The 23,106-nt window shown below is 40.7% G+C and overlaps 2 protein-coding genes across 3 annotated transcripts in view; one reads left to right on the forward strand and one right to left on the reverse strand.

Moving 5' to 3' along the window:
* Window positions 1-22,356, forward strand: part of PNO1 (partner of NOB1 homolog) — a 31,246-nt gene extending 8,890 nt beyond the window's left edge. The window contains exons 3-10 of one of the 2 annotated variants that reach the window (XM_044454704.1): window positions 889-895; window positions 15,160-15,385; window positions 16,139-16,288; window positions 17,731-17,814; window positions 18,733-18,793; window positions 19,822-19,939; window positions 20,886-20,956; window positions 22,072-22,356. In XM_044454704.1, coding sequence (XP_044310639.1) covers window positions 15,236-15,385; window positions 16,139-16,288; window positions 17,731-17,814; window positions 18,733-18,793; window positions 19,822-19,939; window positions 20,886-20,956; window positions 22,072-22,139 — 702 coding nt within the window. In that variant the 5' untranslated portion in view covers window positions 889-895; window positions 15,160-15,235 and the 3' untranslated portion in view covers window positions 22,140-22,356. Of the gene's footprint in view, window positions 1-888; window positions 896-14,998; window positions 15,386-16,138; window positions 16,289-17,730; window positions 17,815-18,732; window positions 18,794-19,821; window positions 19,940-20,885; window positions 20,957-22,071 lie in introns of those variants that run through there. The other variant, XM_044454703.1, reaches the window with a different exon arrangement.
* DNAAF10 (dynein axonemal assembly factor 10) lies at window positions 72-14,755 on the reverse strand. The gene is made up of 8 exons (XM_044454702.1): window positions 14,528-14,755; window positions 10,904-11,004; window positions 7,647-7,777; window positions 5,098-5,199; window positions 4,390-4,505; window positions 3,110-3,244; window positions 2,195-2,292; window positions 72-995 (listed from the first exon to the last, which is right to left on the reverse strand). The coding sequence occupies exons 1-8, from the start codon at window positions 14,717-14,719 to the stop codon at window positions 788-790; spliced, it is 1,083 nt and encodes a 360-aa protein (XP_044310637.1). The 5' UTR covers window positions 14,720-14,755; the 3' UTR covers window positions 72-787.
* Window positions 22,357-23,106: the final 750 nt, after the last annotated feature.

Genomic DNA, 23,106 nt, shown 5'->3' on the forward strand with positions numbered 1-23,106 from the left:
CATTAATATTTAATGTACCACAAATGGGACATCAATTTAATCCAATGTAATATTAAACACAAAATGTTTACTAATTTGAGAAAATGTTTTTAATATCAAAACTGAGATGCATCCAAGCATGAATTTCTCTCTTTGGCAGGGGTATAGAAAATGCATAAATTAAAACAATGTTACTTCATTCATGTACAGTCATAGCATTTTAAACACACCGTTGTCTGTAACAGAACATCAAGTATTTGATTTTATTCCATTAAAGTATAACCATTCAAATTTCAAATGCACAAGGTAAGCACTGTCAAAACCACACTGACAAACATAACAAAGATACTATTTTTACAGTACTAAAATGTGTCAATTGTGAAAGACGCTTTCTAGGATATCAAAGAACTCGTGAGCGAAACACACATGAAATACATATTCAGAACCATGTTTACTAGTGTCAATAAATGGATACTACTGCACAAAGTAGTAAAGAACATAAGGTACTCTGACATTAAAGGTACACTCCTATGCATGTTCAGACAGAAAAAATACCCCACAACTGCCAGCATTCCTCAGCTGGCCATGTTGGCTGGGGAATTCTGGGTGTTGTAGGGCAGATCAAACAGTACTTTTTTTCAGTGTGCTGAAATCAAAGGCACAGTTTGCAGAAAAGTATGATTTGACTTGAAGAGGTAAAAAACGTTTTCCATGTGTTGTTGCATGGCATATAGTGCCATTTCATTAAACTTCTAAAAGCTGGTTCAGGAACATGTATGAAAGTTTTCCTTTGTTAGAACTCAGTTGATCAAATCCTGTTCAGTTTAGTGACAATGAGTACTCTCACAGTCTGGTCAAATGAACTACAAACGCAGAGACCACTTTTGTCAGGACTCCAGTCAAGACTAGAAATCGGTTGGGTTGACAATGTCACATTCTGGAGGAGGCTAACTGAACCTGCTACTCCCATCTCGGTTCCCTCTGAATCCTTCTTAGAGCGTTGTGCAGGATACTCACTAGGGGAAAAGAACAAACAAATCTCGTGCCATAAACAGATACCATGTACATTTGCTACATCTAATTCCACATCTATTTCATGTTCCTTTTGCCATTCCTGCAAAGAATTAAGGCTGGCTTACAAGGCTGGTCTCTCATTTGATCCTCACAATTCCATGAGGTCAGGTTAGACTACAGGTCACTCCATTAATTTCACAGTCGACCTTCCACAACAGCTTTCTTTACATTCAAAACCAACCCTCCAGCAACAGCAGCTTACTTCTTCTCTTCAGAAAAAAGAAAAGAGGGGAAAATCTGTGCAGGATGCAGAAGACATCAACATTTTAGGACTAGCAACTTAGACAAAAACTAAGGAGGAAACTAGAGAGGAAGGCGCTCTTGATAAGTGTTCTTAGCTGAGCATTCTTAATGTTAAAAGGTTACATTTCAGCGCACGTACAGTCAGTATTTTCATTCAATACAGCCATTTGTAAAGGCTAAGCCTCGGCCTCACCCAAGATCAGAGGGGACCCGTGATTCTGTTTGGAGAGGAGGTCTTTTCAAATGACAGCTGCGCAGGAACAAAGAAGGCTGGAGTAAGAACGCATGCCATCATTCCAGTGCTGGAAACACCCAGTAACTCTGCTGTCACTTTCCCAAGTACTACCTGAGTTAAGATTAACCACCCTGCAATGGGGGGAACTAAGGCTAGATCAGCTTATAGGATCTGAACTAAGCAGAGAAGGACCAAGCCACAGTAATTATTATGTCAAGGATTTGTTCGGAATATGAGTAAGGCACTAAGCACTCAATAATTTTTCATGAAGTTACAACATCTTATAAAAGCAGCAGAAAAAACATAAAGCAATCAATAGTATGTTTTCAACACAATGTTCTGGATCCAGATTTGGTCATATTTAAGACCTACTTATTTCAGTGGATCTACTTTAAGACAGACCACATCTGGATCCAACCCATTTCAAGTGGTAGCAACATCTCTGTGACAAGTTTAAATAAATATCTACACCCAAAGGACTGGAGCAGATGCAAACTAAGCCAGCTACCAGGGAATACTTACTGCAAGCTCTCCTAGGCAGGAAAAGCTGCCTACTTATCTATAGAGCTTCCATATAACCACATATGGTGTTTGAAGCACACAGAAAAGAGTCATCTCCCCCACACCCCATCCCCTGCCCTTGCTGGAAAATTAAATGCTTACTATTTCCAGAGATGAAGGTTTCCAGCTCCTCCACTAGTCACAAAGACATCTCTGTTCTGTGGAAGGTGCCGGACTTGCCACATGGTAGACTTGTGGGCCTAACAGCAACGTGGAGCAAAAATGGACATAAATTAGTCTAACGATTTCTGTTAGATGTAAATATGGCAAACATTTATTCTTGGGTATTATCACACTTGTTTACTGTTATATGTTAAGTTATACTCTTACACGGAATGAGTCAACCTGAAACGCCAATGAAGGATATTAGATAATAAAAATAACAAACAGGATCTGTTTGCTCTACACAGCCAGCGGCCTGTGACAAGCTAACATTATGCACAAGCAATCCGTGGAGTGGGGGGAGTGCTGCAGGTACAGTTGCCATGGTGCTGCAGTCTCTCTACATGCACTGCAGCCTTCTCTGAGGTGTAGCCCTGCGCTCTTCTGAACTGCAACTCCCAGCATCCCCGATGACTGACCATGCCAGGAGGGCCAATGCGACTGAATGTGTGTGCTTGAGCACCGCCCAACGCAAAGGCAGCAGAGACCCTGGCTGATGCTCCGCCGTTCCTAACATGGCATGATATGCAAAAGGGTGGGCGTACCGCTTCCGGGAAATGATCAGAATGTTTTTAAAAAAGGGAGAAAGGAAACTCTACAAATGTACAGTAGTTTCTAAGATTCTATCTATGTATTAACCAACGTTTAAATTTGATGAATAGATTTGTTCATCAAAAAGATTTCCTTAGTCAATCTTAGATTATAGTGGGATATTGAAGAGAAAAAAATCTCCCAGGAACATAGGGCTCCTGTTCCTTAATGTATCTGTCCCACAAACATTGTTTGCCTCTTCCCTGTGGTGTGCAGGGACGTTAGAAAAACTTTCATCAGAACAGTCTGTATTTTATACCATACCTTCTCTGAAACGGAAGCAAAGCCTTTTGTTGGATGCTGAGTTCTCAAGTCAAAAACATGAAACTTCCCTTCAAGTGATGTGGCTACCAATTTGTTCATATTTATATCTTTCCTGTCAAATTCAACACTGCAAACCTAGAAATGCAAAGCATGCATTAGCTTTCAGCTGAACCATGAGACATTACAGTGCTGTGCAATCCTAAGTAAAGCAAGTCCCATTAAAGTTAGACTGAAACCAAACAGTCCAGTCTTATGCAGAGTTAGAGATTGCTAAAGATTCAAAGAGTTGCTTTTGTAGCTGTCCTTCCAAACCTCCCTTCCAACCATGGAGCTAGGGTAGATGTGAGGATTTCCCTCTGCAGTTGTACTGCCCTTCAAAGGCATTCTGAGCACCAAAGTACAGTAGAACCGCAGGAACAACTGCCAGTTGATGAGACTGCAGGAAGGCAGGGGCTCATCATGACCACCAGAGGGCAGCAGAGTCCATACCATGGTGAGCACAGTTGTGGACTCATGATGGCAACCAAGAGGTAAACTACCCCTACTGGGATTCCTGAGTGTGTTTCTTCTTTATGGGAGATGCCAATGTCATGCTCTAATCTATTTTCTATTCTTTTCCTCCCTTTTCTTTTTTCTTAGCTTATGATGTCCTGTTTTATATTGTTTTAATAATTGTGGTTTTATTACTGTATTATTGTAATTTTATATTATGTAAGCCGTCCTGAGCGCTTGTCGTAAGGATATAAATGTTTGTAACAAACAAACAAACAAACAGGTTCTGAAACTCTCTGCAGTTTCAAAAGTCCATTGCCAGGGGCTGCCATTTGAAAAACAGAAGTCCATGCCTTTCCATGGATGCGAGGTCAGTTGTGGGATTCTTTTAACCATGCCGAAATTTTGCGTAGAATCATATTCTTACATATCTCATTTTCTCTGGGTGAATTTACATTATTTAACAGTTCACTGATGGCATGTAGCAAGGATTCCTTCAGAGGCATTTCAAAAGCCCAATCTACAAGAGTAGTTTAACAGTAAAAAATTGTATCTACGGAGAGAAATCATATGGAACAAAGTTCTCTGCCTCTGAGATCTCATTGCTTAGGAAAGGAATGTGGCCATTATCCACAAGGCAAATCATAAATTAACTATCTTAAATTAGACCAATGGCAAAATCACAATGTACTATGTAATTTTTATCATGTGCAGTGTAATCCTCTGGAAGCACTGAGCTTCTTAATTACAAGATATTAAGATTCTGCCATGTCTTTGTGAAATCTCACCCCATTCTTAATGTTGGTCTCCCATCGCAATGACATGTTCTTAAGGTCAAACAACTTGATGTCCCCATTGTCATAGCCAGCACACACAACACGTTCCTCTTGATTATATGCATTGCCTGAATAAGGGAAAAAGGACTACTGTTTAGTTCATCACCATATGACTAAATTTTCTTACAGCAAGTCTACATTCCTACACCAACTTTTTTAGGGTTGTACATCTGTGGCAGGAAACAGCTCCGGAAAGGAAATGCATGAACAAATTTCAGTCTTCCTCTGACCCTAGCGGATATGAAGATATTTCAAAGACGAAAAACTTATCAGCTAGAAAACTTAATGCCAACACCAGTTTGTCTGTCTGTCTGTCTAATTTCAAATTCTCATGTTGCATTCTGTGCCACAAAATAGAAGCACTTGAACTGATGTTACTGCAAAAAAAATGGCAGAGGTTCAAAGAGAAGAGGCAGCAGTTAGAAACTGGTTTTCTAGAAAAAGAAATTTACTGGTTGCATTTCAGATAAAAGTTTTTAAATCTCATTGTGTGCTATGACTACCATGATAATGTCCAACTGATTGCAAAAGGAAAGAAGCAAAGCAAAGCACCTGGAACCTCAATGTCACAACAATGTGAGACTAAAGTGGTGGGAGCGAGACAAGTTCCATGATACACTTTTGTATGCCATTAAGGAGTAACAAGTTCACTGAACTTACCAAATGCTACTGTCCAGCAGTCTCTCTTGCTCTCTCCTTGTGCTGGCTCCATATTGGCAACGGGAATGTCTTTTTGCCTTGGGTCCCACACCTTCACAGTCCCTGCAATCATTGTATTGCATTATTTTCCTACTGACAAAAAGGCTTGTGGCATTCATTCTTCCACTACAGCTTCAGCTCCTTCAATTTGCTTTTTAAGAAAACATTCTTTACTTCTCCTTCACAGTTATTCATATTTATTTTATGGGCAAAAGCCCCAGAACAGAACAGTCTGTTTCCATGTTTTCAAAAGTTTGACGGATAGAGTCTTTCAGCTTTATCCAAGGAACGGTATAACTGATAAACCTAAATAAAATGTAACTCAATTAAAATATTAGTTTCCAGTGCTTGGAAGATGTAATCTTCAGTCAGTGACAGGACTACTCATACTATATATTGATATATTACACAGAGCTGTTTGCAACTGTCTTATGTTCCTCTTTTCACATCATCATGCAAGATATCAGCTTGCTGCAGCCCTCTAATGACTTATGTGAAAACCCCTTTCCATGTGGGGCTCAAAATAGAATATACAGCATATGTAGATCCAATTGCAGTATCCTTGTAACCATATCATATGGCAGCAGAGGAACCTAGAATGTAAAAGGGCTGGCCAATACTGCTGTTACCAAGTATATACTAGCTAAGAAAAAAATCTATGGCATGGCAGTGATGGACTGGACTCATCAGTAAGTGCAGTCTTTATAGCTGGAGCTATAAAACTGTCCTCTTTCACCTCTACAAGAACTGTTACTACTCAGCTTTTATACACAAAAAGACCACTCTGGTCTTCCCCTAACATTCCTTTAACCCAGTATGTTGCTAATATCAACCACTTCACCAAACATCATACAGGACAACACTGCTTCATAATATAAGTTCACTAATCAGCTATCTTAAAGTGACTTGAAACAGAAATCAATACATTTTTATGAGTCCTCAAATATATCTAAACAGTTAATTCGCTTTCCTCTGATATTGGATAGAATCTAAATCTATTAAAAACAAGGTATATACCCACTGAAATCAAATTTCCTTAAACTATTAGTATCTTTGTGCACTAGCTAATGTGGAAAAACTATGTTAACAAAATAAGGGAGACAAACATTGATTCTTAGGGTGAACAATCTGCCCAACTGCAGGGGAAATGGCATTTCCGGTTGCTGGCCAATGAGATGCCGCCAAGGCTTGTCTGTCATAAAAAAAAAATCCCTTACCTGGTGCAGCACACTTTGGTGCTTCTATGAGAACTAGCAGGCTTCTTTAAAATGGACGCACACAACTTGCAGTCCACCCACAAGAAATCCCCTGCCTCTGCTGTGCCTTTTGTTCCAGGCAAGCAGTAGCAAAACATTTGCAGCATTCATCATTTCAGCACTGCTGCAATCACCAGGTGCGCCCAGACAGATTACTATTCAGTCCTCCACTCTGCTGACATTGCAGCCATTGGCATGGTCATGAAATAGGGACTTAGTAAAAGCAACGGGCCACTTCTTTCAGAGAACTGTCAAGAAAATGGGAGAAAGCAAGGAAGCAGGACTGTATCCTTTTGTCCTTCCTCTGCATGTCCACGTGCATCCACATGTCCTCTTACATGTATGCCCATCTCCTCTTACCCCCTTTTCCTACAATGGAAACTGCCATGCAGAAGGGGCTAGATTCCTGTTTGCCACCCCGGAGGCCAGAATCAGCTACACGCTATCTTCTGAGGGAGCAGATATTAGCATTATGAAGCCAAAGCACAATAATGAGTGAAAACAGTTCTTTTAGCTAGATTCTGCAAGCAAGAATACAGATGTAGTCAGTATACTGCTTCTTTTCCAGTAAAATACATGTAACTATTTCTCTAGAAACAACTCTGTTTTAGTGTGCAATCCTAAGGGTTGCGCCCTTAGTAGACAAAACTCTCCCATGCCAAGGCTCCCAAGCATATAATGCCCTACCAGGCTGTGCCCAACATGACAGGAAGAGAAATGGAGGCAATTTTCACCTGTCTGGCCACCTCTCTGTGTTTTTTCTCTACATGTCTCTAGGGCTGCAGTGGCCATAGGATTTCTTGCATCATGGCTTTTCCTCTCCCTTCCCTTCCTAAATCATAGCAGACTTCTTTAGGTTCTTCTGAGACAACTTTTACAACCTCTTAATGTAGGCACTGCAGTGCTTTCCAGAGTAGCTGTGAGAGGAGAGATCTGAAATCAGAACCCCCTTTGAAGGTTGTAGCTGTATCTAAGGTCTTGAAGCAGGGATGCCAAAAAATCCTACAAAGTCCTGGACTCTCCAGGAATCATATAAGATTGAACCATCAAAAATTAAGACTGAACCATCAAGCAATGGAGACTGTATTCCTTCTGGGTTTGTGATAGAACTAAATGGGCTCATTAAAACAAATATCTAAGCTGCCTGATCATAAGACTGAAGAATCAACGTCATAGGAGGCTATTGGCAGCGTTTAACCTGACCCATTTCCCTTTTTCCTCCTGATCAACAGCAGAGCAACAGGGTAAACTCACCATCGCGACTTCCTGTCACAATTTCCGGTGCTCCTTCCCCAATCCTTAAGCCACCAACACCATCAATACTATTTATGATTTCTTCATGTCCCTTTACAGAGTATACTGGAATTTCTGGAGCTTCCAAATTCCTTAATAGCAGAAATGGAACAATTATTTTGTGTTCATTTAAACTAGCCCCAATTTACTTTCATACTGTAGTGGTCATCTATATGATATGAAATGCCATTTGTGAAGAACCAATGTCAAGAAGTTTTGGAAATAAAGATTGGTTATTCAAGATCTTCATTTACCTGAGCCATAAAGCAGCAGAAGAATTTTTTTTTATTAATATTCAACAGCAAATCTGGTTGAAACCTTTTAAAAAGTTCTCTTTTTCCTCCCAAAAATTGGTAGAATTATAAAAGTTTTTTAAAAAATCAATGAAATAAAGATGTAATATTACAGTTCAAGTTCAGGATGTTGGGCTCACAAATACTGAAAGGTCTGATGGTCTTGTTATTTAGTTTTTCTTCAAGTGAGGACTTGAAAAAGGTTGTTTTTCTTAATCTTTCTGAAGCTTTACAATGGGGCCAGAAAAAAAAAGCTAGACTATTAATCAACCAAATATTAGTTACACATCAACATTTGAAGTTTTCTGTTAAACTCTACACAGAACTGTTGACACCAAATATGATTTTTGCTACTTAGAAAAAGAAATACTCTTTCTGCCTATAGTTTATGTTTATTTTTAAGCTTTACCTTGTAACAGTATACATTAAAAAGTTTAAGACTAACTCTAGGCTTCTCAAGGACCTTCCTCTAGTGACACCATTAAAAGATTAAAACAAAAAGAAACCCCACACTCTAAGCAGGTGCAAGAGAAAAGGAGAGGATAGACAAATATCATTCTGTTTCATTGTATTCCACCAGTGAAAGACTTCAGAATAGGCTTCTACTTGCATTTCAGAATGTGAACTTGCAAAACCAAAGACTAGTGTCCGAAGAACTACTCTAGGCATTCCCAGTGGAGACAATGAAACCTCACCCATCTCTTTAAACAGTAGGGTACCAAACCGTATCGCAAGCTCCTTTAAAAGACCGCCACAGGGCTGGTTCGAATGTTACGATAAGCTATGCTGTGGACAAGCCACCACAGGTTGTTTGCCAACCCACATTGCTCCTTGATAAACGACTGCCTGCTGGGCAGCTCGCTGTGACTCATTTTTTCCCCGGGGACTTTCTGTGGCCATCCCTCTCATGTCCTCATTTCTATAGCTGGAAATTCTCAGTCCCCTCCTCACTCTAATCATTACCCCTTTTCAGAGCACATACTTCATCCACCACCTTCCACGCTCCCACGCCTGGCTCTTTGGAAGCACACAAATGTGTTTTTCCTTCTTTCCCCACTCCTTGACATGTGCACATATTCACACATCTGCTATGCACAGACTCATCTTGTCAGTTTCCTTGTTGATTACAGACATCTAGAGATCCCAAGCAGATATACGACAGGATAGAAATGTTTTAAATAAAGAAATAAATGCATTAGCTGTCAAGAGAAGCAGGAAAACAATGCGGGGAGACTTCACAAAGACTAATTGTGTGCCCTTGTGCAAAGCCTCCTCTCTCCCCCACCCCCACAAAAGAAAAAAGCAATGTGGGTGAAGTAATTGGTCCAAAAAGGACACACAGGAGGAGTGGAGGGTCAACTACCCCTGGGCAATGTCATGATATCTCTAGTAAGCCTTGAACTAACTCTTGTCAGTACTGGTCCTCCGTGCTTCTGAAGCTTCCATAACTTCTATCCTTCTTTATTCCTTCTGAGTCTCACAATTTATCATAATCTTCAGTAAGGAATTATGAAACAGTGCGCAAAGAATCACTCATAATTTTAAAAAATCCCCCTCAACCTTTTGCAAAATCCAGTAGGCAAATATAGAAACTAGAAAAGAAGGCAGAATGAGACTGAAAAATGCATTGACATGGTATATGAGAAAACCTGAAAAGGTCCTGAAACAAAATGCTTACAGCGGCTCGCTTGATTAGCGTTTTTTCAATGCCCTGATTTGCACAAATGGCTTTACAGTCACATTTGGTATTATTTTCTCCCAGTCCTTAAAAAGTGTTTAGCCTGTGCAAAATCTACTGTGGTCACTTTCCGATATATTAGCTATTTCACTTGACAGCTGTAACATAAAAGGAAATCGACAGGGCAATACACACAGAGAATCTGCATGCTTGTGCGCTTGTGGAAAGCCAGGGATGTTTTAATTAAAAATTGTGAACCCATTCGTGTACTCCTGAAGTACCAGGGGGAAAAAGTGGAGAGCGACTTAGTCCCTGCAAAACGCCATTCCTACATCAGTGGAAATGGAAGGGCAGCTGCTGGCAAGCGGGGCTGGAGGTGGCACTAGCAGGACAAGAAGAGTGGCAAAGGCTCTACTGCCACTTGATAAAAACCACACTGTTGAATTTGCACATCACAACCCACCTGAGAAGAAGTTACCCTCAACAGTCCTAGTATAAACCATGGGTGCTCAGGGGGGCTCGCTAGCAAAGGACAACCACTGCTGCATCTTTTGTGCCACATTTGCATATCCTGGTAAGTCCTGCTGCCTCTAAAAAGCTCAAAGCCCACTGTGGCTTAGCGTGCTGCATTAACCCAGCCAGAGTTTCAAAAGCAGTTTGCCATGTGGCTGACGTAGGAGGAAGGAGAAGGAAGGCAATATTGTTTGAGGGAAATGCAGCCCCTGATTGTGTGGAACCAGTTGTATGATTATGGAATCCAGACAACTTTCGAATTTTAAAACAATGAGAGCAGGTTGGGTGGGACTGGGGATCTGAGAGATCCAGATTCTGCTCCTCACTCAGCCAGGAAACTTACTGGGTTACTTTTGGTCAATCATGGTCTCTCTGCCTAAACTACATCACAGGATTGTTGTTGTGAGGATAAAATGCAGTGAAGGAGAACTATGTAAGCAGCCTTAAGTTTCTCACAAGAGGAAAATGAGGTGGGATAAAAATGCAATTTAATTTTATGAACAAGAGCAACAATAAAAATGTAAGCATCCATAAAAGCGGACAGCAGTGATAAAATTAATTCAACATCTACACATCTGAATCTCTGTATTAGATTACTGCTACCTAAAATCTAAATTTCGCTGTTCTAAAACGATTTGTTAGCATCCTAATTTTGAATGATCTGAAAACAGAATGAAGTCAAGCATGAAACAGGAACATGCAAATTATTAATCTGCAAATCCAGCATTTCTTACCATATATTTAAGTTTCCTCCAAAATCGCCTGTAGCTAAATATCTTTGTTGAAGGGAAGATGCACCAAAGGTTCCACATTTAATAGGCCTTGACTTTTCAATCTGGAAAGAATCAGAAGCAAACAATTTTAGGAGGAATCCTTAACAGTTTTATATCTATTGTTTTGCTCTATCTAATAGATAGTTTCCATTAAAATTAAGCACTGGAAAACAGACTTTTTAAAAATTGAACTTATTACTCTAACCTTAAAATATAAGATGACTGTTGATACATTTTAGCAAAGCATGCATACATACATACATACATACATACATGTGTATATATAAAAACCCAAAAAACTGCTGTTAATAGGAACAAGGGTACATTATATCTTTAGTATGAGTCATGGTTTGGAATTTAATTGGTTTGCCAAGGAACATGGAGTGACGTTTAAATTATAGTTGTTGCAATCATATATGCATTAGCTGGGAGCAAGCTCCACTGAACTCAATGAGGTTTACCTCTTAACTGGGTATGCCCTGAATTGTATTGTCATTGTAATCTAGCTACCATGGTGTCATACTGAATTATCATCTGCCAGAAGGAAACCTTTGGTCTTGGAGCTTTGGGGATCCCTGGATTGTGTTTTTAGAAGCCTGATCCTGACTGTTACCTCCAACAGTTAACAAAGCGTGAGGCAGGTCAAGTGAGTTCTAGCAAGCAGAAGAGAAACAATAATATGTTTTTCAAGTTTTAGTAGACTTCAGAGCTGGGAATCCACACTCTGAGCATGCTGGCTGCCCCTATATGCCTGGGAGAAAAAGTGGGAGAGGAGGAAAAGTGGACACTTCAATGGTCAAGGAGGGGCAGACATTGCAGAGGTCAGGATACCAGCTATCTGGAGGCCTCTCCAGCCTCTGCGGTCCCCTCCCCCATCTTCTAAAACATTTTGCCTAGACAGTGACAAAGCCTGTCCCGTGAAAAAGGTCCTGAGGGTGAAGACCACCTCTGCCACTCCTCTCATCCAGCACTGGAAGAGCTAAGCCTCCAACTTCAGGGACTGAGGATAATCACGGCAGAACTACATCCGAATAGAGTTGATGCTTTGATTATTTGTATAGATGTCTAATACTCTCCCTGATGTTCCAATATTGCAAAATAACTTTTTTTCCTTTTAATTCCCCCTTTATTATTAAGGGCCTAATCTTAAACAGGTTACTCATAATCAACCAGCTGGATTTATTTCCAAGAGTTTACATTCTGGCAACCAGTAAACATAAATCCATAAATCTAAGAACTTAGCACCCTAATTCAAGAAGATCAACAGACCACAAGCCTGGAGCCCAATTTGAATAAATCAAATCAAACCAACACAAGTTCAACATTGTAATGAGTGTAAATACAAGTATAATTCAAAATATCTCTTGCACATTAGCAGCTTGTACTGCTAAGATGTCCTATCATTGATTTTTATAGTGTATAGCCTAAAAAAATTAGTTGTCATGAAAAGATGTGAAATTCTGACCAAAAAAAATTATATGAAAAAGCCTTTTCTTAGATCTTGCCTCCCATCTTCACTTTTATCTTCTTTAGTTTTATATAGCAAATATATATAAAGAACCAGTACCTGTTATTTAGCAATAAGGTCTTGGGTAGGAATGTATATCAAAAATCAGTTTCTAGATTACTGGTATAAACCAGGTTGCTAGTCACTGAAAGTCCTTACAACTAAGTAAAACATTATCATTGCAAGATCTCAGAAGCAGGCGAGCAATAATTCTTCATAATCCATTATAAGGTCAATGTGTTGTGTTCTTGTATTGCTATAGTTACAGCAACCAGTGCTCTGTGGTGTGGGAAGCAGAATGCTGTGTATACAAGCAGTTAATGGTTATCACCATGGTGACCAGCATGGTGCTCCTCATCATTATTAAACCTGTTCTTGATTCCTGAACACTAGCTTGGCAAGTGGTGGGCTAGGATAGAAGAAAAAACACGGCTAGGATGCCCATATATATGCATTTCTTTTATTGTTTGATCTTGATCTGGAACGCACTAATGTGTGTTCAGTTCACTGGAAATTCATCTTAATTTAAATGGTTAAAACTGAAGTTAGCCACCCACCTTCTTAAACTATGTTAGTAATTACAGACCTTCATCCATCTGAAGAGCATTTGTACAGCACTCCAGCCTCAAATTGTTTAGCTGCTACATTTCAGTGAATACCAGTAGTTTTCAAACTATGTCGCACTACAATCTGGAATACCCTTTCATTTGTCAGGCCAGGTCCATTCTGTTTTGTCTCTTGCACACAGGAGCTAATTTAGTTAAGGCTGCAATCCAAAGTGCACTTCTTTGGCAGAAAGCCCCTTAAAATTAAGGGGGCTTACTTCTGAATACACAAACTCAGCCTAGAAGATGCATCTATTTCTGTGCTCTACAGTCTTGAAGAAGCAACTTACATAACAAATGGTAAGCTATTGTACCACAACCTTATAATAATAATATTTGATACAAAATTAAGAACTGAAGGGTGCCATCACAACCTGAAAGCATCAATCTTTCAGAAGATTAAAAAGAATGACTACCTTACTATAAATTTGCACCTCCTTGGCAGAATGATACAGATGACTAGAACTGTTTAGTTACAGTGTAAACACACTGAAGGCCCTAATTCACCATTGTCTCAAAACGATGTTAAAGCACTACAAGTTCTAAGTCAGATCCATAAACCACATGCTTCCAAACGAACTTAACTTCAAATAGGTCCTGAAGTTCAACCAAATTATGGTCAGGGTTTCTACAGAAAATGAGGTGAACTTGGCATAATGGTTATTACTGGCTCATGCTTGTGAAATACATTGATGATGCTACTGCCATAAACACTAACTTGATGGCAAACTGGCCATAAACTATTGACAGAACCTAAGACAAATGCAACACAGTGTAAGAAATCAAGGCTGTGACTGAACTGAGCTCTAATATCTAATCAGCCACCCTGATTTCAAATAATTGACTGTTTCAAGTCTTTTCCAATGATTATCTATATAAATACACACACAAGCATAGACACAAAGAGCAGTAACAGGTTCAGTTTTCATCTCCTAGCAGGCACCAACACAGTTCAACAACTGCAAGGACAGAGGTAAGGTGTGTATTCAAGTACATCAACTAATCTGTGCACTATAGCCAAATACATCTGGAGCAACCCTCGCTGGAGAAGTATGAAATCTTCTAAGTTTTCTGTATAGTGGAGGATGAAAGGGAGATCCCCATCCACAGCTGTGATTCCAGTTGAACCCCTCGCATTATATTATTATGATTTATTACATGAGCTGACACAATACGGAGAATGGATTTCCTAGTGCTAATTCATGGCTTCAGGGACATGTGCTCTGCCTTGTAGGCAGCATGGTGACTACAATCCGACCTAGGTGTACGCCTCACTGAGCACAGTGGGGCTTACTTCGGAGTAAACTTGCAGGGGTTGCTTGCAGAGGCCCCGCTTCTCTAGCGGTCGCTTCCCCCTCGCTCTCCAAGCACGCACCGGCGCCTTGCTGCGGCGTGAGAAGCGGGGCGCCTGCAAGGAAAGGGAGGGCGGAAGGGGAAGGCGCCTCCCAGCAAGAGCCGGCTCCCCTCACTCACTTCGCGGAGGAGGCTGAGGCGGCCGCTCTGCAGCTCGTAGAGCTGGATGACGCCGGTGCCTCGCGGGAAGCTGCCCAGGCAGACGAGGCGGGCGCTGCACGGCACCCACTTGCAATCGAAGACGGTGTAGTTCAGGCCCTGCTGCGTGTGCGCGATTATCTGCGGCTTCTCTAGCAAGTTTGCCGTCGACATAACGCTGCCGCGGCCCGAGTGCAACGGCTCTCGCCCCCTCTTACTCCTCCCGCTCCCCTCCCGCCCGTGAGCGTTCCACCCTCAGCGGCTCCGCGCATGCGCGGCCGTCAGGCAACCCCCAACATCCGGGGCACCGAACCACAGAGATGAGCAAGACGGTCGGCTGTGCCATTCCCGGCTCGCCACACCAACCCCCGCCCCATTGGCTAAGCCGAACGAGAGGCGAGACACTTCCTTCTTCTTTCGAGATACGCCCCCCTCTTGCCAGGGACGCCGGAAGCAGGGGGCATTGGCGGAAGAGCGGAGCCTAACACGCCTTTGTTGCAGGGGGGAGGAGACAAGTGGGGCACAGCCCTAGAGCCAAGAGAGAGCACAAGAACGATCGGTGGAAGTGACGTAAGGCAAGAGGGGACAATTGAGACCAGCTGCCAGGCGGCTCCGCCTCTTCCTTTCGACATGTGCGTGGAGTAGAGGGGCTCTGCAAGTGCTTACAGGCGTCCTGCGCCCGCCGCCGTGATGGAAGTGGAAGATGGGGCCGGTGGGGAGGGCTTCACCAGTGTCCGCAAACGGAAGAGGCGAGCGGCCGAGGTCCCCATGGACACGAGCGGGGGTCCTACGCCCAGGAAGAGGCCCGATTTCCCACCGCTTCGCGGCGAAGCTCTCGAGGTAGGTCATCCCTGTTGCCTCCCGCGCAGTTGCATGGGAAGCCTGGCCGTGGAAGTCTTTGGTGGCGGGTTAGGTGGCCCTCAGCCGCCTATAGACTACTGTAGGTGGACCTCAGCCGCCTGAATCTATTTCCCATAGATTTGAAAGGTGAATGGCAGACGCGTGTTTAACACCTCTGTAGTAGCTGAGGAGCCGTGCTTAGCTGTCGCCCCAAATGTGTATTCCGGTGTCGACTCTCTGTGCGTCAGCTGCTGTACCGAGTGGCTTTTAAGTACAGTTTTAATCTTTGGTCAGATGTACACTGTTTTTCCGCGTTCCTCCCACATGCATTTCAGTGGAATTAGTCGATGAATATTTGTCAAACTTATATGGGGGACTATTAGCATTTATCACCTTTACGTTTGAGCATCTGCTTGGTATTTCTGAAGAGGTTCTGACAGGATGATTTTTCCTGTCTGCAATAAATGTGATGGAAACCAAAGATAATGTTTTAAATCAGTACTGTATAAACATGGATACCAGTTCTAAGGGAAAGTAAAATTCTCTTACTTTAGAAGCAAGTATTTCTGTAATCTGCTAAAAGTTGGGGGAAAATGGATTTCTGTTTGCCATAACCATATATGCTTATTCTTACTGAATGTAAATTAAGGTAAACCATTTTATTTAATAATAGATTAAATGTTAATATTTAACTACTTGTTAAGCAGTTTTGTTTGGATTGCAAATTAGTCTTTTCTTGGTTGTCTCATCAAGGGTGGAAAAGCTGAAATGAGGAAAATTCCAGTACCAGCAAACAGATACACACCATTGAAAGAGAACTGGATGAAAATTTTTACACCAATTGTAGAACACTTGCAGCTTCAGATTAGATTTAATTTAAAAACAAGGAATGTAGAGATAAAGGTGAGTTAGAAGATTTGCTGTGTGTGAAAGGTTATCACTCTCATTTCTGCATTTGCATTGGTTATATGTTGTACCTTAGTTGGTATGCTTCTCAGCACTAAGAATATTTATTTTTCTTTGGTGTTTGCTAAACTCATAATGAAAGGACTTTTCCAGGTTAAATTTAATCAAAACAAAACAGTAGTAAAATAATATTGCAAAATCATAATAGTACAACAACATCTAACACTGTAAAACCACTATACAGCATAAAATATAGTACAGTTTGTATATTTGCTATATTTTCATGCTTCCCAATAAACTGAATCTCTTCATATTCCAAGCAAAACCTACCAGCAGGTACAAAATTTGAATTGCATTACACTGCCTACAATTGTAGACATTAAATACTGAAAAATATTTTGTATGCCTGAGGAAAACATAGAAGTCTTAGCCTGAAGTACAAAAAGTTAAATGAGTTTTCTTTCAGAAAGAAACCCCCTTCTGTTTTTGCCATCTTCTGCATATTAAAATAAGGAGAAGCTTGGAAGAAGAGTCTCTGCAGGATGTTTGCAGTCATATGCATGTGCATATGGGGAGAGACATTCCATCTTAAGTATGGGGGAAGAGAAGGTTCCAGACGGTGCAGAGGATGACCTTTTAGGACTGTGGGCATATTTGGGAATTAGAGAAGCACCACAAATGACTGATCAGTGGATTGCTGCTTTGTTTCTGTCTGTTGCATCTACAGAACTTAGACTGGGTATTTTTCAATAAAACCAGTTCGTTTCATCCCTATAGCACACTACACCGTCTTTTAAATAAGGGATTGTCTAAGTGCAGGTGGGTGGAATACACCTAATGCTGCTTTTATCCAGCAGTGGCTTCTTTTTGCAAGGTTCCCTCCCTCCCTCTCTCCGCCCTGGGACAATCGTTAATATTCACTAATGCACAAGCTTTTAAATTATTTATCTGCTTTATGGAGACTTGAGGGATTGAGCCCATTTATCTCAAAATGCAACATTTCAAGTCAGAAAGCTCAAACTCTGAAGGTGAGCTAGAAGAAGAGGACAGGTTGGAATGTGTTACTGAAATGTCAAGGTTAAATAGTAAGATTAGCTAGATGGCTGGTGAATGCCTGACAACTCCTGGTTCAAGGGGAGACACTGTAGAACAAGGAGGGTCAGAGAGGGAGGGTGGGAGTTCATCAACTCAGTGATTTATTATCAAACAAATGAACAGACAAGTTAAGTAATGTCTGGTGTTCCCACTGGGTGGAACCAGCCCCTTTTGAAGGGAGGAGGGGATTCAGTTTGGAACCATGTCCTGACATGGGAAAACCCTAACTTCACCAATTACAGGCAAATGTATGGAGTTATCTTTTAAAGTGGAGGGAGGGAAGCCAGGGGTGAAACAGGTGCCTTCTTTCTGCAAGCCTTCTTAATACTTACTTTGTCTTCTAGACTTGTAAAGAAACTAAAGACATAAGTGCATTGACAAAAGCAGCTGATTTTGTGAAAGCTTTTATACTTGGATTCCAAGTAGAGGTGAGTGTTCATTTCATCTTGAATAACTTCATTAAAGTGAAATTGAGGTACCCCCAAAATCTAATTGCCTTTGTAGGTATGGGACTTTACCTTGCTTTTTGGATAATTGAATATATATAGTTTAGTAATTTGTAATCCAAATGCAAAATTTGACTCCTCTTTGGCTTTGCCATGAGGTATAATCATGAGTGCTGAGAGATTTATTCAGATGATTTTCAGGCAGAATTTCTGTTTCATCTGTTAATGTGCAGAGTTTCCTAAAGATGGCTCTAGGCTAAATATTTTTAATCAATCCGTAAAGGACCAAATGTGTCCTGTGTAACAGAGTTTCACTTGGATTTTTTTTTGAGGACTGCAGGTGGCGCAGTGGTTTAAACCGCTGCGCTGCTGGTCTGGTAGATCGAAAGGTCGCCGGTTCAAATCTGCACAACGGGGTGAGTTCCCATTGCTCCATCCCAGCTCCTGCCCACCTTGCAGTTCGAAAGCATGCAAATGCAAGTAGATAAAAAGGTACCACTTCAGTGGGCAGGTAACAGCATTCCGTGCACTTCGGTGTTTAGTCATGCCACCCACATGACCACAGAGACTGTCTACGGACAAACGCTGGCTGCCTCGGCTAGGAAACGGAGATGAGCACCACCCCCTAGAGTCAGGCGTGAGTGGACTTAATGTCACCTTTAAGGGGAAACCTTTACCTTTTTATGGTACAAAAGCAGAATTTGGCTAGCAGAGTGGATGTCTAGTTTTTTAAAGCAACAGTGTTCAGAACTAACATTGACAAATTAGTGTTATCTGAATGTCATGCTAATGTCAATATGCCTGCTCTGGAACTTTTATACAAGCTATAAGTAATCTTTCAGATTTTTTTTTCTTTTGGTTTGATGTGCGAAGTTGTAAGTTTCCATCACTCTCTTCTAGGATGCACTTGCTCTCATCAGATTAGATGACCTTTTTCTAGAATCATTTGAAGTAACAGATGGTGAGTATTCCATGTCAGGATATTGGAGCAACTAAACCAAATGTATAGATCGTGTAAGAACTTAAAAATGTTAAGCAGCCTTATAGAATTTATTAATTTTATTTCCTTTTATACAAGTCAATTGTTTCTTGATTTCTGTTTCTGGGACTTGGAACATGTCTTAAAATTTCTGAGATAATAGTATCTTTGTTATCTAACTGACTACTGCAGCAGTATCAGCTTTTCCCATTTTGTTACGCTACCTTGACATGCCTTAAAACAATACAGGGCTATTGAAATATTACTACATTTTTGTTGTTACACAAGATATTATGGATCATCTTTATGAAAGTGGAACTATTGCCCCTCAGTAAAATCTATACAAGAAGCCTTCTGAGAGCATGTTAATATGTCTTTTGATCCTTTCATATGCATCCCCTCACCCGACTTTATTCATAGCAGTCTTTCAGCCATATAAGTGAAAAAATCAATGCTCTCCTAACTTCCCATCACAACTCCAGTTCATGCAACTAAGATGTGGGCATGATTTTAATAGACTACTGCTTTGCCCCCTTATTTATTGAAACAATTCAAATGTTCAGCAAAACACAGTTTTCCTATGCCTGGACCACTTCAGAAAGTGCACAGAGGAATTTAGATCCAAAGGCTTTCCCTGCCTGTGGAAATTAGTGTATACAAGAGAATCCTACTGTAGCCTAGCTTTCTGAAGGTTATAATTCCATCTTCCAAGTGGATTTTTCTCTGAATATTTTTTAATCTCATCTGAGAATGCACTCCTAAGTATTCATTCCAGTAAGTCTCATTATCCTAGATGATTCATTTTGGAATAAGCACTTTACAATATTATCTCATTCTCACGTGATTCACAGTGACCTTCCATCCTAAAGATTAAGTAGATTCGTACATATTCAGCATTAGCAACCATGCAGCATCAGGTGCTCCCAGACCATTCATTGAATGCCAGCATAAACATATTTAGGTCTAGTGTAATGTATATGTGATGCATTAACATGGTCTTTTCTCTTTAGTCAAGCCTTTAAAAGGAGATCATCTTTCTAGAGCAATAGGAAGAATTGCAGGGAAAGGTGGAAAAACAAAATTCACTATTGAAAATGTAACAAGAACACGAATAGTTCTTGCAGACTCGTAAGTATAAAGAAGTGCATCTTCCTTACTTTACTGTAAATTTTGAGGCAATTTTGGCATGCTTTCAGTAAAGGAGAGTTTCTAATATAACTCCATGATTTTGCATATATCTGGAGCCTTCACATATATGTGGTGAATATGATGCATTCTGGATGTATCTTAACAAGGTCTTACATTTGTTGGGTCAGATTTAGTTCTGGAAGACTTATCTTGATTAATCCCCATGTTGGAAACATTTGCATGATGGTTGTCAAAAGCACAGAACATTCTCGAATAGTCTGACAGACCGATAACGCTGCCTTTCAGTACAGTTTGGCCCACTGTATTCTGCGAACAGAATGTTTGTGGCCTTGCTGAATCCTGAGAAATATTGAAGGCATTATTGTAGAGTATTTTGCAGCTTAAATGAATATGTAGGTTAATGTATGCATGGTTTATTTGTGTGCAGCAGAGGAATCCTGTTGGAATACTGTGTTGTCTGAGTGATCCCAATACGTGTATAAATTACCTTGATGGAATTAATTCCTGTTTGCAATTACAGGAAAGTTGGCAGGAAGGCAAACAGCTGTAGTTTAGTTAATGGTGGAATGGTACTGTATTACAGAGTACTACATGAAGAGATAAGTGAAGAATGGATTAGCCCCAATTAAGATGGCTCCAGTGTACTCTGGCAGATGGTGCAGGTGTTACCATGCAATGCAGCAAAGTGGATCTGAAATGAAGTAGATGGGGATAGTAGTATGTCATGTCTACTTTTAATGCTTAGGATTTGTAAAGCAGGATGATCATCTAATTAGTGGCTGAAATCTCTCCTTATATTAGCATTCAGCTAGGTGCTGAAAAGCACTGAACAAGATTGTTGAGTCAGTAAAAGGGGAATACGTGGAAGTATTTTTAAATAACACAAATATATTTCATGGTAAATAATACTTGTTTTAAATTACAGGAAAATTCATATTTTAGGATCTTTCCAGAATATTAAAATGGCGCGAACAGCAATTTGCAATCTCATTTTAGGTAAGCTTAATTTAACAAAATAAAATTTGAATTAAATGCACTTTGTCTTGTGGCTCCTGGCTGTAGGCTATAACTAACTTCACTTCTTCCAATGGTTGGCAAAACTTCACTGTGATAGCTTACATATTTCTTTACAACATGTAAATATCACTTCACATCTAAATAAATACTGGAGAGGTGAATGACAAAAGTGCATTTATGGTGCAAAAAAGTAGAAAAGGTGATAAAGGTAGGCATCGCCACCATAGGCAAATAGGCTTGTAAGCTATGGACTGTAGCTTACAAGAAAGATACTTTCAGGTGGCGCAGTGGTTTAAACCGCTGTGCTGCTGGGCTGGTTGATTGAAAGGTTGCCGGTTCGAATCTGCACAATGGGGTGAGCTCCCATACTCTGTCCCAGCTCCTGCCCACCTTGCAGTTCGAAAGCATGCAAATGCAAGAAGATAAAAAGGTACCACTTCGGTGGGCAGGTAACAGCATTCCGTGCACTTTGGGGTTTAGTCATGGCAGACAAACGCTGGCTCCCTCCGCTAGGAAATGGAGATGAGCACCGCCCCCTGGAGTCAGGCATGACTGGACTTAATGTCAAGCGGAAACCTTTACCTTTATCATCCCTCACCTATACAGCCTATACTAAGGCTAAAGAGAATTGCAGTATAGCCATATCTTGAGGGTCCCATGTTTGTTTGTTATTTAGAGAAATTGAAATGAAATTGTATTCACACTTGTGAATAGCTTTTAAATACTAGTGTTAATGTAGTGTATTTCTTTGATACTCTGGATTTGGGATAGTCGTCGAAGTAATGTTCCCTTCTAGTTGGGGTTAAGTATATCTTAGTAACATACTGCTGCAGAGAAAAGACTGATTTTTTTAGTAGAAAGATGGGATGGCAGCAGTAGTAGACACTTGACTACATAAGCATTGTACAGTGGCTAATTTACACTCAGAGTTAGGATATGCTGCTTTGTAGAAAACTCCAGTGCCATGACTCCTTTTGCTTTTGGTGTGAGCATTTCTTGCAGCTCAAGACTGTCTAGTGAGATGTTCAATTGTTCTAATCGATGATATAATGTATTTATGATCAGTAGTATTAACATATTTCCTTCTTCTACAGGAAGTCCTCCATCAAAGGTTTATGGCAATATTAGAGCAGTGGCTAGTAGAGCAGCGGAAAGGTTTTAAAACCAAGGACTCTCAGTTTGGTGCTATAGGAATTTTTACACAAGAAACAACATGTATGCAGAAGCAGAATCACAGGAACAGACTGACAGCTCCAACATGACTCCAAAGGACAGCTACTACAGTTGTGTTCAAAGCCAGCCATACTGTCAGATTCTTGAATGTATTTGGGTTAACTGGTATGTGTAATAAAAGGTAGCACATGTTGGCTTTCACTCTATCTTGTCTAATGCGTCCATGTTTCAAATTGAATGCATTTTTAGCTAGTAAACCGAGGTTACCAATTCTGTGCAGTGAACTGTGGGCTGCCTGTATTAGAGTTTTGTAGCCTGCACTGTGCTTAAGCCAGCATTTTCCTTTTCTTACTAAGCATGTCTGGAAGTTCACCTCCAACACAGAAACCCATCAATGAGAAATGGATCTCAGGCTGTTCACAGTATGCAGTATGTTTTAATTTCCTGGGGGTTAAACCCCCCCCCCCAACAGCATTAAAAAACTTTTCCTACTGTGTATTTTATTTCCGAATGGAAAATAGTAGACAGGCACAACCTTCATATATGTCTTTTTAATATATTTTTTTGGTTAAAAATCTCATGAGCTGATGATAAAATAAAGAATGCTTTTTCCACTTTCTGGGGAATGTCCTCAGGAGGAAAAAGCTGAGGATAAGTACCAAAGAGATGTTCTTCATTCTTTGGCAAGCAACAAGTCAGCTTCAGTTCAAAGGAAGATAGGTCAGAGAAGACACAGGAACACTTAAAACCAAAATGCAGGTGGGAGCAATGCACCAGTGTATCTGCTCAGGATGCTATCTTGTCCATCCCCCAATGGGAAGACCCAGCATAAGGAGCAGACTGTTGAGGCCTAGCTATTATTCCAGCATCTACTGGAGCCACTTTCTAGGGAATCTTTCTCTTGACCCTGAGAGTTTTATTAGCCATTATCCAGGTACTTTCAGGGAACACCAAAA

The sequence above is a fragment of the Varanus komodoensis genome, unplaced genomic scaffold, assembly GCF_004798865.1.
Source record: "Varanus komodoensis strain SLA01 unplaced genomic scaffold, ASM479886v1 scaffold7_3, whole genome shotgun sequence".
Lineage (NCBI taxonomy): Eukaryota > Metazoa > Chordata > Lepidosauria > Squamata > Varanidae > Varanus > Varanus komodoensis.

What these genes read in the sequence shown, in the direction of transcription:
- DNAAF10 (XM_044454702.1), bottom strand. Translation starts at nt 14,719, where the DNA reads ATGTCGACGGCAAACTTGCTAGAGAAGCCGCAGATAATCGCGCACACG. An exon ending in CTGCTGGACAGTAGCATTTG is followed by an intron (nt 4,506 to 5,097) that starts GTAAGTTCAGTG and finishes TCCCTTATTCAG; the next exon opens with GCAATGCATATAATCAAGAG. An exon ending in AACCTTCATCTCTGGAAATA is followed by an intron (nt 996 to 2,194) that starts GTAAGCATTTAA and finishes CTTTTCCCCTAG; the next exon opens with TGAGTATCCTGCACAACGCT.